General features: G+C 39.2%; 1 protein-coding gene across 8 annotated transcripts in view; it reads left to right on the forward strand.

Annotated features, from left to right (window-relative positions):
• LOC129272353 (uncharacterized) overlaps positions 1-15282 on the forward strand; it is a 34225-nt gene extending 18943 nt beyond the window's left edge. For 7 of the 8 annotated variants that reach the window (XM_064107732.1, XM_064107729.1, XM_064107734.1 and 4 more), the window contains one exon: positions 703-9641. In XM_064107732.1, coding sequence (XP_063963802.1) covers positions 703-9561 — 8859 coding nt within the window. In that variant the 3' untranslated portion in view covers positions 9562-9641. Of the gene's footprint in view, positions 1-702; positions 9642-10036 lie in introns of those variants that run through there. The other variant, XM_064107736.1, reaches the window with a different exon arrangement.
• Positions 15283-16961: the final 1679 nt, after the last annotated feature.

Here is a 16961-nt window from a genome sequence, read left to right on the forward strand (position 1 = left end):
CTGCATTTTAACGTAGAAATCCCTATTTTCATTCAGAGCCAAGCTCTGGACATCTAACATCAATTGGCAAAACCTCACTATCATTCTAATCATAATCACTGTACATGTAAATTACTTTTGACCAAGTATACAATGTATGACTGACTCATTGTAGAAATATAAAAGCTAGTAAGAGACTGAATGATGATTATTGTGTTGTATTCATTCATCAAGCTATTAATTATCTGATACTGATTGCAATGTTTAAATGTTTCATGAGATTCTTTTGTTTAAATAGATACCGATACTGGTAATATATGAAATGAAATTTGATACTTTTTAAGATGCCTTATAAAAGAAAACCTCCGAAAGTAATTCTCTTTCTATTAGTGTGACAAAAGCATATAATACAATCAACACTTCAAAGAAAAATAAGTTACCCAAAGAAAGTATGGGATGTGCTTCAATTTCATGTGAGAGAGTTCTTAAATTGTAACTGCAATTTAGTGACTGAAAAATGGATATAAAAATGTGCAGGATAAGCCCATTGATTCATGCAGACTGCTATTCTTCAGAAATTCTAAAGCTCGTAGGTAATTTGACATGCGTTTGTTTTCACTGTTTATGATTTATGTTAACGTGGCATGTCAGTTCATTCCCTTTATTTTTTGTCACTTGTCATTTCAGTTCATTCCCTTTATTTTTTGTCACTTGTCATTTCAGAGCAAGGATGAGCAACTCATTCATTGCAAGAAAGAGGAGTATGATCTTCATTTAGATGAAACAAAACAGCCAGAGCCAAAAATGTCTTCCACGATATCTTCCAGCCAAAGTGCCAATACCTGTTTGACACCAAATGTTACACCAAATGGACAAAACATCAAGCAGGAGTCCCCGCCTTCATCTCCGAACTTAAGTCTTCCATCACAAGAAAATATGCAAATAAAAATAGATAAATGCTCATCAAGCGTTGAAGATTCAGTTAACAATAATATTCAGAAGTGCACCACATCTTGCCAAGAAACGATTGAAGTGGCTTTAAGTGAATCATCAGTTCTTCCAGAGAACCCTACCAACTCCGATCAATCCGATTGCACCATGAAAAATGGACAGGAAGATAAAGATGGGCCCTTACCTCATGTTCCCAAACCTGAGGAAAATGTTGAAAACACCCAGAATCGTTCAATGCTAATGAAATATCTTGGGTTACAACCTGTAGGGGAAAGTGGTATATCAAGCAAAGACCCCAGAGTTGATGTATCATCCACAAAAGTGAGTTCATCATACTTGGATTCGTTTTGCCTGATGCCTGGCCTAGACCAAATAAACTCTTACCGAAATGGCCAGATCTCCTACAACACATCACCATTTGAAGCATGCAGCGATGGCAGCCATTCTCCAGAGCCTCCAATTCTGTCAGAGACTCCCGTCGTAGGTTCATCCCCACCTCACCATGATTATGATGCAATGGAGGCAAGAATGATGGACATGACTCCCAGAATGGGCCCAGTGATGACCAAGGGGGATCTACCAACCAGATTTGCTCAATCCCATCCACCAGATCAAAATACGAAGACTGCTTTCAGCAAGAAGCAACATGGATTCCTGGGTCCTGCATCATCACATGCCTTGAACAGTCTGTGCCATAGGCTCGCAGAACGTGTAGAACCAGATGTTCCCTGTCAAGATCCTCACATTTCTCAGGGAACAAAACTCAGTGAAGACTTCTACTCAATACCTAACAAGAAGCAGAAAGACCATGACAAATATGCAGCAAAGACAAAGAAGTTCTCCAGCTTGTCAGATGTTGTTCCATGCCCAAGATGTCACAGAACTTTCAAGAACAGGAATCAGCTGAGAGGGCACCTTCGCTGGCATATTAACGATCCCATAAACCTTCTCTCTGGAAGATGGCCTAAAGATAGGTCCAATACACATGAAAGCAGACTTTCTTCTGTAAAGACCTCAGGAAATATCTTGGATAAAAGTGGAAAAAAGAAGAAAAACTCAAATATCCACCTAGTTCCTGAAAGACAAACTTCATTTTCACATCTTTCTGGAGAGGCACAAGACAGTTTTCCGTGCACTCTTTGTTCCAAGGTGTTTCGAACCTCCCTCAAGTTACGAGGACATATGATGGTACACAAACGTAAACAATCAAAGAAGAAAAATATTTACTGGAGGAATAAGACCAGTAAAAGCCCTGGTTCTCAAGGACAATTCCAGTGTGAAATTTGCTCAAAGAGGTTTGTGTCTCAGACAAAACTCAGTGCCCATATGACAACCCATGCAAAGGAAGTCCATCCAAGGAGCAAAGGTGTTAAAAGGCTTGGAAGTTTTGCACACAGCAATGGTGAAAACTCATCGGTTGATGATGGCCGTACAGGAATTTCAAACATGGAACAGACAGTAGTCCTCGGAAAAAGGAAAGGACCATTTAAATGTAGTATTTGCTTCAAAACATTCCCTTCATTGCGAGCTCGGAATGGTCATATGGGTATCCACTCCACTAAATGGAAGTTTGGAAAATCTCTTCACCAAAGAAGTTCAGTCAGAATCAAAGAAGAAGCATCTGATCAAATGTCATCCTTTGTGGGACCATCTTCCAGTGAAACCTCTGGACCAACAGACAAAACAGGGTCGATGAAAACAGATGAGAATGTTGATCCCAAAGAATCCAATAGTTCCGCTACCGCGAACAGTTACCGGGTCCGTAATCTATACTTCAAATGCATCCATTGCCAGCTTGTCTTTGCTTCACGGCACAGGGTGAGGAAGCACCTCATGAAAGTGCACTCTATCATGCCTCCTGGATCAGATTCGTTCACAGAAGAAAGAGTAGATGGTTGTAAATTCTGTGAGGTTTTCAAGAAGAGGAAAAGGGGAAGACCAAAGCGAGGTGAAAATTCTCTGGTGCAATGTCCACATGGGAAAATTGTAGTGGGATACAACTTACCTTTGAACTCTGTCAGACTTAGCAGAAAACAGAGACGTACTCCTAAGACAGTGAAAACTGAGGAACAAACTGCTCTCACACCAGGAGATGTCATGCCACAGAAATGCTCTGTCAAGTTAAGTCCAGTAGATGTAAATGCAGCTAGAGAAAAGGACATTCAAGACAATCTAAATCATGAAGTGCAGAAATCAGAGGAATCTATGTTGCCAGACTCTCAGTCACTCAAAAAAAGAGGAAGGCCCCCCAAGGATCGCTTGAAACCAGCACATAATATGCAGAGTGCTCGCAAGATAGTATTTTCAGTTGGAGCAAATAAAAGAGGTAGAACACGTTCCCTTTCTTCAATTAGGAGACGCAGAATGGGAAAGGAAATCTCTCTCTTGGGCAGACAACTTCAAAGCGGATGGGATCCAAAGAGGCAAAGGTTCATTGGACGGCCTTACAAGTGTCATCTCTGCAAGATGTCTTACCGCAGTGAAAGGCAACTTTGTGGTCACATGAGATCTCATGGCATTCACATCTTTGACCTGTCACAACTTCCAGCAGATCAACGAGGAAATACTTTCATGCCCTGTGAAGACATGGACACTAAGTTTGATGATGGACTAGAGGTGGATAATCCTGAAAGAGATTTGAGCACTGATAAGTCAGAGAGTCAAACTTCAACTCCTACAGAACCAGATCTTGAGATGACAACTGGAGAAAATGGTGTTGGAGGAATATGTGGAGTTTGCAAGAAAGAGTTTGATAGTGATAACATGTTCCATCAGCATTTGCTTGGGCGATACAATAAAAAATGCAGACAAGAGTGGATGAAGCATACCTTTGGATTTGGAACTAAAAATAAAGCACATCATGCTTTAGAGCAAGACACTGTAGATGATCACGGTACTGTTGATTCAAAAGATGAACAAAGCTCTGGTAACCTTTATGTCATTGACAAGATCAACATGGAAACCTTTAAAGGTTCTGGTATATTCAGTAACCTTCAACGAAATGTCAATGACAAGATCGAAAATGTGTTGCAAAGAGAGAAGCTTGTCAGCAACTGTTCAAAAAGCCTTGAAAATCCTGAAAGGAGAGACACAGAACAGCCACCTTCTGTCTCAACTCAGAGTGATTCTGGACTCACAAACAGCTTTTCCCCAAAGAAGGGTTCAGTTTTGAATGCGGTCATTAACAGGTTAACCCAATCATCCAAACCAAGTGATGTTGTCCTAAGCAACACACCTTCGTATTCTCCCAGTAAACCCAAAAGATCGCGCAAAGGATCCCAGAAACAGATCTTCACTTGTAACATTTGCAACAAGGTTTTTGACAAGAAACAGAAGCTAAGTGTTCATGCAATGATTCACAGACTGAAGGTAGCCACTGTCATGGATCATATAGAAAATGCTTCTCAGAGGAATGGGTCTGGCATCAGCACACTGCCAATTGGTGAAGATCAAGAACCTGCTCAGAATCAAGAAGTGAATGACTCTCTAGTTAACACAGAATCTGTGGCCCCAATGCATTTTATGTACACATGTCCTGATTGCCCAAAGCAGTTTACATCAAACCTGAAATTTACAAGTCATTTGAAGATGCATGGAAAGAGCACTATGAGTAAAAGTCCCAAACGAGACACTAGTTTAACGTGCAGTCAAGACTCAAAGGCAGAGCGTCCTCCTGACTCGAACAAAACAGATTGTTCTGGAAGTCCATTAGAACCTGCAAGTAATATTGACAAGCTGCCCAGTGAAGAAGTGTCTTCTGCCACCAAAAGTGATATATCAGCAAGGAAAGAACATCATAGCAATGAAAGCACATTTGACTTACCAGAACAACCTGGTTCAGATGACACCACAAAGACTGTGGCTAGTGTTCAAGATGTACCTATCAAGGAAGACCTAAATACAGACAGAGAGAAAAGCCAGGCAGAAAAAGAGAAGCTGATAAGTAGGCCTCGCCTGCTTCTGAAAATTAACCCAACAACCTTGCAACGCCTCCATGACTGCCCAGATTGTTTAAAATCATTCAAGAGTCGGCGTCATTTAGCTCATCATCAAAGAATTCATTCTGAAGAAAAGTTATCCAACAGTCATCTACACGGAAATACCACACCCCAACCAGAAATTTGTTCAACACTGTCTACTAAAAATGTGCATAACTCTCCAGACCAGTCTGAATTAGTATCAGATTCTTTTGAAGAAAGAACTGGCTCAACTGAATTTGGCTTCCAAGATGGTGATCAAGCTATTGGAATTGCTAATCCTGAGCCAGTCCCTGTGGAGAATATATCTGCATCTGCCAAAAACAGTATGGAAGGACATCCCCCTGAAAAGAATGTGCCCTGCAAAATATGTGATAAAGTCATGAAGAAGTCCCAGTTGGGTGGCCACATGAAGTCCCATACAAAGGAGCTGCTCTCCAGAAAATTCAATGGGTCTGATCATGGTAGTGCCTTTGACAAGAAGCGATTTCCTAGTTCTGCTTCTGCCAAGAGATTTATGGATAGAGAAATAATTTCTGGAGTAGATTTATATCGCTCAGTATCCAGGAATGCCGAACCATCTCTTGCAAAGTCCTTCACAGGAACAGTACATGATATTGCTACAATTGACAATATGGATAAAGAAGAAGCAGAGTTCGGTTCTAGCACTGCTATTATGGAAAACTATGTAGAAGAACTCACGGAAAGAGATCAGGAAAAGCAGCATCACACTTGCCATATGTGTGATATAAAGTTTGACACCTATCAACAACTTTGTCAGCACTTGAAAATGCATGTTGTGAAGAAACCAAGTTTTAGTGTGTCAACTATTGCACAAGAGGTTAATGGAGTACCCTCTACAAATATGGTTGAGAAAGAAGTCTCCTTCATGGAAAGCTCCAAGCAGACATTTGCTCGCCCAAAGATCTATCCCTGTGAAATCTGTGGCATTCCTTTCTCATCCTTCAGGCAATTCCGGGTTCACATCAGTCAGACTCATGGTGGCAAATACCAGTATCGTCTCATGCTTCAGCAGAAGGAAGCCGCCAAAGCTGGTGCTTTTCTCAAAGAACCTGATACCATTAACAAGACTCATCCTCACAAATGTGATGTCTGCGGGAGACGGTTCAAGCGATTAGCTTTGCTAATATTTCATCTGAACAAGTTGCACAAGGGATGGAAACAGAGATTGTGCATGATGAATGTTAGGAGCAGACCTCGACCACCTCAGACTGCTGTACAGAAGATGCCTGGAACCAATGCACCAAATGGACAGACTGCTTCAGGAGACCCTGCAGTGAATCCTGCAGACCTTCCATTTACCTGTGAGCTGTGTGGCAAAAGCTTCAAGATGAAGGTGCAGTTATGTGGACACATGAAGACTCATGGTAGAGTTGGACATTCCCCAATCAAAATATCCCCACTAGCCATGAAGGGAAAATATACTCTCAGGAAAAGTAGGAAACCAGACTTCAGGCTCAGTGATGAGTGGATTCTAGACATGGATGATGAGCAGATGAAATATGAAAATTCCATGGCCCTCCAGCAAATACCAACCGGGCAAAGTATAGTTGATCAGCCAAGCAACATGAAGAGTCCTCCCAATGCTAGTATGTATAACGCCCCCATGTATGCAGCCAAGCCAGTGGCGAGTAGTATGGTTGGAACACCGAAAGTCATTCCAGGCCTCGCAGAGCATAGTGATCAATATAGAATGCCTATGTCAAGTCCAGAGATGCCGATGACTCCACCAGCTTTAGATCTTAAAATACCTGTAGCACCTCCGCCACCGGAACCCAGCAAATTCATCACAATCCAAATGGAACCAGTCTTGCAGCAGATGCTTCACAGGTGTCTTCTTTGCCATTCATACTTTAGCTCACAAGAAAATGCTGTACTGCATTGCAAGGAAGTTCACTTTAAAAAGAAACCCAAAGCCTTCCATGCTGCTGATTCTGCCCAAATTCCATCCCATCCACTAGGGCAGGATTATCATATGAGTGGTGCAGCTCCGGAGCTTGGGCCACATTCTTCTCAACACTCACCTGCTGTTTGTCCAGGAAGACCTCCGGTATCACCAAGCCTTCAACCACCAGTCCCACAACGTATGCATTGCCCACCTCCCATGGCAAGTCAGATTTCTCCAAGGAATCAATCCCCCACACCATCAATATCCAAAATGAAATCTCCTGGCTTTGATAGAATGAATGTGCCACCTTCTAGATTCCAGGAGAGAAGTTGTAATCCACCGGTACACCCCTTCTCGGGTCCTATGCCAAAGGCAGCTCCAACATCATCACCATCAGCAAAGACAATCAGTCAAACACCATTCAATGAGATGCTCTACCGGGTGGAGATGCTAGAGGGGCAAACACGGTATGTGTGTAACACTTGTAAATCAACATTCCTACACTACAATTTCCTCATGAGCCATCTGGCAGAGCACAATCACCTGGCATACACCTGCTTGCAGTGTGGATATGCGACTTATTCAGAGAGAGATTACCAGTTGCACTGTCAGCTTCACGATGGTCAGATATCCAAGAAAATTAGAAGAGTAAGACCAAAGCCACCAGGATATGCCTCCAATGCTGACAAAGGACCAGCTCCAAGGGCTGTCGCAACTTGTCATATTTGTCAACGGTCATTTGTAAATATGAAGGGGCTGAAGGCACACATGGTCCTTCATTCTGCAAACTACAGCAGCATATCAGAGAGGAGAAACGAGTCTAAGAAACTCCCAAGAAATATCATTGTGCCTCTGGCATGCTTCAATGAGGTGGCTTCAGAACCACTTTCCCTTGTGAAACCTACAGAAGAGCAGACAGAAGCATTGGATCTAACTGTTAAACCAGTAGAGGAAGCACTTGACTTGAGCATGGGTCCAAGGAGTTTTCCCGACCCAGCAGAGAGTCCAGATGTGGAAAGTTCAATTGATATGACAGTCAGTAACATTCCAGAGGAAAGTCCGACTATCAGTCTGCCTGATGTGTGCCAAGTTATGCAGCCACTTGAGGTGCCAGAAGAGCCTACACCATCCCCCACCCCATCGCCCACAGGAAAGCTTACACATGTCAGAAAGCCAAAGAATAGCATTAGACTTGTAGGTGCAATTGATGTCGATGTTGCCAGCTTGGAAAATAAGTACAGTGTTGTTACAGATTTGATGGATACCGACAGTGATATTTCACCTGATGTTCCTTTATCAGCTGGCCAGGATTCTCCGGCCAGAAGTGGAGAAGGGGAGAGTGAGCTTGATGGCAAATCACCCAAGAAGACAAGAAATTACAAGTGTACAATGTGCCAGTATGCTACTGACTTCAAAGACTCGATGGAACGGCATGAGCAGAAGCATCGCAAGTTCCGCACATTGGCCTGTCATCAGTGCAGTTACAGGACTCCAGAAAAGAGACTCATGTTAAGGCATGTACTCACTATTCATGAGAAGCAGAAGCCATACCAATGCAAACTATGCTCCTACTCATCGGCGTATAAGCATCACTTAAAACGCCATCATACAAAACGTCACCAACAACCCCTATTGACATGCAATCTTTGTGAGTTTACCACAGACGATGTGGAAAAGCTGAAAAGTCACAGTGCTTCACATCCTGAACCAAAAGTCTACCAATGCAAGCTTTGCCCTATGGTGTTTAATAGTGGTAAGCTCTTTAGAGCTCACAAGCAGATTGTTCACCACAAGAAGAAGAAGAGCAAAAAATCCAGCCGGGACAAACACCATTCTTCCTCTCGTGTTGTCGAATCGTCAGAATCCACGACAGAGGGAAAAGAAACAGAAACTTTGGCCACTTCAGAGGAGACCACAGAACCAGTTGCCCTCAAGTATCCTTGTAACCTGTGCAAGTATCAGACAGATGATCAGAATGAACTAACCATACATCTCATGGAAAAACACTTTAGCAATCAGATCAAAGAAGGTTTGGGAGATGTCTGCTCTACAGCGCAGTGTCCTCAGTGTGGTTACCTGACTGGGAAAGAACAGATGAAAGCCCACATGCAGATACATGACATCGGGGAGCACTTCAACTGCGACCAATGCCTCTTCAAAGCATGCACCCAGGAGGAAGTGGATGAGCATGTGAAACAAAAGCACAAAGTCAATCTAGCCCCCACTCTGACGTGTAAGATGTGCAACATGCGTTTCTGGAACGCAGAGGATATGAAGCAGCATACAGAAATGCACCTGAAGGATACGTCCATTTCTGTGAAAAACCCATTCCTCTGCAACCTGTGTCCTTTGAAGCTGATGAACCGACGCGATGCCCTGAGACATCTCCAGCTCCACACAGATCGCTACCCGTTCAAGTGTCGTCACTGCGTCTTCTCCTGCTTCACCAAGGCCTCCATACAACGCCACCTTTCCATCCACCGCCACGCCAACAAACCCAAGTCCCTTGGAGCCATTAGAAAGAATGGCCGGAAGACTCACTCCATGGGGGCGAGTGGGAGCTCCGGCAGCGAGAGCGATGTCCAGAAGAGCCAGAGGAAGAGCCACAGCAGTAAGTTCTCTACCCTTGGTCCTGTAGCTAATCGCTTGCCCATATACCAATGTCGGTTTTGTAGTCATAATTTTAGAGTAGCCGAAGATTGGCAACGTCATGAAAGAAGACATCATATGATTTGGCCAGAGTAACTTGTTTATCTTTATTCTCATTTCTTTTTATTTGTTTTATTCATATAAAGTATTCTACTCTGTAAATTTTTGTGATCAGCAATATTTTCATTTCTTTATTTAATTTACTATACAGTACTTCAAAATTTGTCTTTCAGGATGATAAATGTAAATGCAGATATTGTATATTCAGAGAGAAAATATGATTTTATTCCATTCAACAGCTAATAGTTTATGATACTGATGATTTTATTTGAATTAACAGTTAATAGTTAATGATACTGCCATAGTTTATTAAGTTCTATTCAAGTTTAAAGCTTTGTTCTATTTTTCCGATGTTCTTTGTTTTCATGTTTGGTTGTCGTTTTACATTGCTCATATCTCAAAGTAAAATATTTGATACATGGATTTTTTTTTACACTTCATTCTTTAATGATTCTCATTCTATCTACCCCATCCCCCTTTCCTTTTTCTTGTTTTTTGTCTCCCTCTACAGCTACATGTTAAAGTAGCTTTAAATTGATCAACGGAAGGAGAATTTATTGAATACATCCAGCTTATATAATGTTGGACCTGGCCGCAGAAGATAAGGGGGTATCTTAGCCCATTTATTACAAATGTATCATTGTAGCCTAGATGTGGAAAAAAGTTTGTTGAAACCCTGTGGATGCATGATGCCCAAGATCACCTTTAACAAAAGGATTTGTTTAAGGTTTCTTTTGGGACTCCATGGCCTTTAATGTTGAACCCTTAAGGAAGTAATCGGGCAACCTCTGCAATCTGCATCATCTTGCTCGGATTTTCCATTCACATTTAATACTGGCTTTACAGGAGTATCTGTTTTACCATTGTCACTAGAAAGTGCATGGAAGATCTCAGAGACACCCATCTCAAAGTTTTAGCAAAGAAATCTACATTCCACTCCCATAATATTCATGTGAGACTCTAGGAAATAAAAAAGCATGTTCTGTTCTCTTTTATACTTTGAATGGAGGTATCACATTATCATTAGATCACCTCTAACGGCCATTATTAAATGTTGAATGGAACTGCATAGATTTGCAGGTGGTTATTGTGTACAGACTACCCATCTGTGGGTCAGGTGGGCCAAATTTGCATGAAAATCTCAGTCTAGCCCCTGTCAAACGGTTCATTGTAAATACGTTACGTCTTGAGACTGGGGTAGGGGATGCATCCATCATTGTCTTTAGTGGCATGTCTTGTTGCAAACATCGCTTCATTGTTCAGCTTGCTATTAGTCGCTTTCTTCATGCTTCGTCCATATCACTGCTTTTCACTTTTCGTCCATACTCTTCACAAAATAACTCTTTCTTTCGTTGTCTTGCTTTCGCACTCACTGTTCCCAACGTATAAAAAGTGTGTTTCATTGCATTTTATTCCACCAATATCATTGAAGAAGGCATTCCTTGAAGAGTCTATGTTGTGCTCAAGTCTTGTGTTTCTTGAAAGTAATCATCACAGCATAGTTCATGATTCTTAGATGTTCCATTCACCCGTATTGAACATTCAGTGTGTTCCACTTCATTTTAATAGCTCAAGTGCATTTCATTTGCTTGTTGCATTATTTCACTACTGCCATCATTATGCTAAAGAATTAAAGGTCTATTTGACGTCAAATTGTGATCCTAACAAGTAATAAACTTATATGATTGTTTTTTCGCAACTCAGAAAATGAATGAAGTGAAGACAGCAAAAATCACTTTTTTTAACCATTTGGTATACAGGTAGTTCTCTTTGATAAAAATTGACTCTGATATCAAAAGATTCCTGCTATATTTTGTAATGCTTGTCATATCAATGTGTGACTCATGATAAAATGGTACATGTACATATGATTCAAGTGAAAAAATTTCTGGGTTCCCACAGTCTTGGAAAATCCTGGAAAAATTTGTGAAAAGTCATGGAAAAGTCAGGGAATTGCATTTACCTCTTGGCTATGGCAGCTTCCCAGTTTGTTGTGTCTTGCAACTCTCATACTCTGTGATCATACTCTGCTATTATAATTGGTGTTAATGATTTCCATTTTTCCCAGTTTTGTGACATCCCGACTTCTACATAACTCCTGGGACATCACGGGATGTCATGGAAAGCAGCAATTTAGTCATGGAAAAGTCATGGAGTTCCGTTTTCAAATTTCCGTGGGAACCCTGGAATGTCAATGTCAATATCATCAGTCATTTGCATAAAACCTTTTCTCTATCCACCAGTTTCCTTGATTGCGTTTTCTGTTATTGCATGCATCATTATTTCACCTTTAGACAATGTACATAACATATCCCATCATTCCATTCCAACTGCTGCATGTTGATGTTGGGGCATTTCCCCAAAAAAAATCATGTAGATTCTGTATATGTTCGTGCTTCCTTCAGTTGTGGCTATCAAATATTTGCAATCGCTTTTACCGTTAATTGCTTGCCAAGATATCCCTCTGCTTTGATTGTTGAATCGATGGCCATCCCCAATAGTTTGAACTGTGAAAGTACTTAAGTTTTAATTAGGATATGTGTCTGTCATCTTTAGATAAAATATGTGATTATTATGTAAATATGTATATAAAAATGATCGTTTTTCTGCCCAAGTTTTATCCAAGAAATGTGCCTTGAAAATTAAGATGGAGGAAGATATGATTAAAGGGTCTGGGTGACAGTGTATGTTTCAGGTCATCATCAGTCTTGCCAAATTGTCTTCTTTATAAAGACAATTCCAACCAAAGTTTTTTTTTAGGTATTATCCAGCTTTATTTGGGGCTGACGACGGATCTTTTTGTATGCCACAATAGAAATGCAGACCTTAACTCCCCAATGTTGGTGTAAATTTTATGTATCCATTTGACTAACAGGATCCCTTTAAGTCAGTCCTGTATTGTAACACATACCTATCAACCATTCTGAATTGAGAGGAAATAATCTCAATTTTTATCATTATTTGGACAGGATTTTCCCAAGTTTGAATAAGTTTTACTGTGCTATATGGAATCTGATTTCTGTCCTTTTTAAAAATTAAATCATCCCTTTTATCGGAAAGGTTTTTAGGTCTGGGAATGAACAATGAATGCTTCTATTATTTGTTGTACACAATAGCAATTACCATGTTGCTTCTTTAAATTATGCGCAAATATTCACCCACCAGTAAAAGTGTTTTTACTGCATATTTCAGCTTACTCACATCTTAAAAGAGACATTAAATGACACAGCAGTCAATATCCAGTAAGTCTAGTTGTTTTGAATAATCCTTTTACATAGCATAGGCCAGTACTTCAGAGGCAAAACCTTTTCAAGTTTATTTCATGCATCTTGTAGTTGACTTTTAAAAAAGATGAGAATTTTATTTTAATCAAAACCATTTCTTAAATGCAGTCAATTTTCAAAGATAACTTGTGTACACGTATAACAGAACTGGTTTCCAATAAAACCAATATTATGTAATGTCAGGTTCACTTGAAATGGTTGACTTATGTGAAAAGACCTATTTATGCCTGCTTGTAGTAAACTTGTTTTAGAAAGTGTTCATTTGTCATTCTTTATGAAATTGAACCCGGGGGCCATACTACTAATTCATAAATAATCAGAAAAGAGAAAGTAGGTCAATCCGTAAGAATTTTCTGTCAGAAAAAAGGCTTTAGCTCAAAGGGGAGGTAGCAATTGTCATGATACATGTAAGAGAGGCTTTGCCTTATTTAGAGGAAAACATTGAATGTATGCCCCCTGACCACCCCCCCCCCCCCCCCCATTTAAGCATGCATTCTGGGCCATTTCACAAAAGTTGCCATCAATAAACAGTTTACAATAAATTACAGAGATGAGTGAAATGATGAAATCTTGCTAAGGGCAGATTTTTAAATCAGAAATACATAGTATAACGGTGTTTTATGAAATCAGACCCTGTCTCTTTTTATGATATTTAGAGCCTTTTCTATTTTTACCTCGAATTGGCCTAAATTCTGATCAGTTTTATTTTAGTATACAATGCCTTATATGAAAATGATTGGCAATGAAATTAATGTTACTTAGTCTTCCATATTATATGTTATGAAGTGCCAAAATACATGTCTTTACTTGTATTATTTACATTTACCACCAAGCCTTCCATACACAGATAGTGCTCACCATAGACATATAAATACTGCAGAATAGTGCTTTGTTATGGATATCCCTGAATATTTCTTCCAAATAATATGTGGAAACGATGTTTAAGTAAATTATAGTTTTATACAATGTCATCAAAACTCACATCTGCATTTATCCAAAAGAATAAAATGTGCAGATATTGGTTTGAAGATCAAAGTGATTTTGTAAAATAAAGTGAATAGATGGAGGGCATACAATAATTATCAATGATTTATGGGTCAAGTAAGTCAAGGTGTAATGTTGATTTTTTTCAGCAATGCACGCCATCTAACAAATCAGGGTTTATTTATTTCGTGAAGTGTCCTTATTATTTAGAATTCTGAACTGGGCTATTGATTTAAGAAATTGCTTTTTAAAGTAATTTTTATTGCACTAAATAATTCACATTTCATTGGTGTTTGTAAGAAATATTCATTTTATCTGGTGGATATTTTCAGGCATCAAAGTTTTACACAAAGTTTTAAACAATTACATGTCACAGACCAAGTTCTACCTTATTTTCTTCTTTTGAAAGGTGATTTGTCTACATAAGTATTTACTTGTGGTTGTACCTGTAATATCCTACCAGCTCGAAAATACAATGGTTTTATATGAGTGGAGAAATTATAAGCAAAGGTTTCTAAATTCCTGATGAAAATAGGAGTACAATATTTTCAGAAGCTTGAAATGAATTATTTTTTAATACTTAAATACCAAAAGATACATGCATTTTGTTGTCAGTATGGGGTTTCTTCGATACATGTAGCTCAAGAAACATGGCCTTTTTCTCTTTAAAGTTAAGTACTCAGATACTAAGAAGTTATACTAAGACGTCCATTGTATTATTACTATATGGCTAGGAGAGGGGGGTATGCACTAAATTATTAAAGTGTACACTGAGACAGAAGTATGAAAGTATAGGCACTCTAAGGTGTCAACAAAATAACTAGTAAAGGAAAAAAATAGTATTTTATTAAAAAGATGTAAGTTTATCTTTTTTAGGGGGTTAAATGTGTACAGAATGCATGTGGTTGGTATTTTGTAAAATTGAAAAGTACAGCTTTAAGGAGTGGTTTTTAAATGGGTTTGTGCATGTACAGGAGTAAATTAACCCCCCCCCCTTCTCCCTCAATCTCTCTCTAGCCAATATAGAAAGCTTGAAGTTGGACTTGAAAAATTATCTGTCACTTTTTCAAAATTTTCTTCACCCCAACCTCGACGGAGAAAAACTCAGTTGATGGGTGATTTTTATGTCCATTATTTTTATCTCCAATTTTGTTACAAGAAAAATGTCAGCTAAACTAGACTAGATAGGGTTTTATTTGACATTGTTAGCATTAAATTTTAGAGGGCATTATATTTCTTGTTAATGGCAACTATGCAAATCCGTGGCATCTTGTAAACTTGTCCTATGCAGGTGCTAATTAATTCAGCTCGATCATACCAACTTTATTTTTCTTTATCAATCAAATATATATGATAAGATGATCATGTTTTCTTAATTGCTCTTCCAGTATTTGTACACATGCATCTTCCAATCTGATGTAACTTTTGCCTTATTTCTTGTATTTTCAAAAAAATGTTCCATTTAAAATAAAATATTAAGAACTATAAACTCAATGTTTGTGTTGTCTTCTGTAATATATACTAGGTTAACCTATTCAAGTTTTATTACTTTTTTCTTGCACACAAGGCCACCGCACAACTTACGATTAGTCTGTAAACCGATTTTGGAATAAAATGTAGTAGAATTTGATACTAATATGGAGACAAAGAATATTATGCTATCACCCTTAGAATAAAAGCAAATTTAATGTCTAGTCATGACGTCATAGCAATTTTACGAATGGGTACTATTTGAAACCAAATTGGCCTTTTCTTAAAAATAGTATATCAGTTAATTTGAAGCTGAAATAAAAAGATGTACTGCACTTTTCATTCAAATTTTCATAAAATGACAAAATGCAATTTGTTCCAAACTCGAATCGTGGACCAGTCGTAAGGTGCGCGGTGGCCTCAAGTAACAAGGCATCTATTGGCCTATTAAAAATGATCGAGACACGGCACTATTGGCATATAATATCTGTTGCTATGTCAACATTTCAGCTTAGGTTATCCAGCTATAAGAAACTTCAATTTGAATTTGTTGGTAAACATCAGTATTGTGTTCGTCTGAAGCCTAGTGCACACTACATGATCTGACCAGAGCTGCCAAGTTGTATTTTGCATTTTCAGTATTCTTATCCCCAACAAGTGGAATGCCTCTGGCCGTCTCACCTGCATCACGCGATTCAATATAGCAGCAGTGCTGATTTTGAAAACTACTATAACTCGCACAAGATGTTCAGTGATACTTGGTTACTCGTATTTCCACGTTTTATGAACTAGACCAATACACTTATAGAGATATGATGGCAATTCAACAAATACCCCCAACATGGCCAAACTTCTTTGACCTTACATGACCTTTGACCTTGATCATGTGACCTGAAACTCGCACAGGATGTTCAGTGATACTTGATTACTCTTATGTCCAAGTTTTATGAACTAGACCAACACACTTTCAAATTTATGGCTGTAATTCAACAAATACCCCAATTTGGCCAAAGTTCATTGACCCTAAATGACCTCTGACCTTGATCATGTGACCTGAAACTTGCACAGGATGTTCAGTAATACTTGATTACTATTATGTCCAAGTTTCATGAATCAGATCCATAAACTTTCAAAGTTATGATGGTAATTCAACAGATACCCCCAATTCGGCCAAAGTTCATTGACCCTAAATGACCTTTGACCTTGGTCATGTGACGTGAAACTCATGCAGGATGTTCAGTGATACTTGATTAACCTTATGTATAAGTTTCATGAACTAGGTCCATATATTTTCTAAGTTATGATGACATTTCAAAAACTTAACCTTAGGTTAAGATTTTGATGTTGATTCCCCCAACATGGTCTAAGTTCATTGACCCTAAATTACCTTTGACCTTGGTCATGTGACATGAAACTCAGGCAGGATGTTCAGTAATACTTGATTAACCTTATGGCCAAGTTTCATGAACTAGGTCCATATACTTTCTAAGTTATGCTGTCATTTCAAAAACTTAACCTCAGGTTAAGATTTGGTGTTGACGCCGCCGCCGCCGTCGCCGTCGGAAAAGCGGCGCCTATAGTCTCACTCTGCTATGCAGGTGAGACAAAAATCAGTATTTTGACCAAAAAATCTGTATTTTTACCGTGAGATAAATATGCAGACCTGCCAACCTCTGGGAATGAAAAACTGTATTCTGT

The sequence above is a fragment of the Lytechinus pictus genome, chromosome 12 (assembly GCF_037042905.1).
Source record: "Lytechinus pictus isolate F3 Inbred chromosome 12, Lp3.0, whole genome shotgun sequence".
Taxonomy (NCBI): Eukaryota; Metazoa; Echinodermata; class Echinoidea; order Temnopleuroida; family Toxopneustidae; genus Lytechinus; species Lytechinus pictus.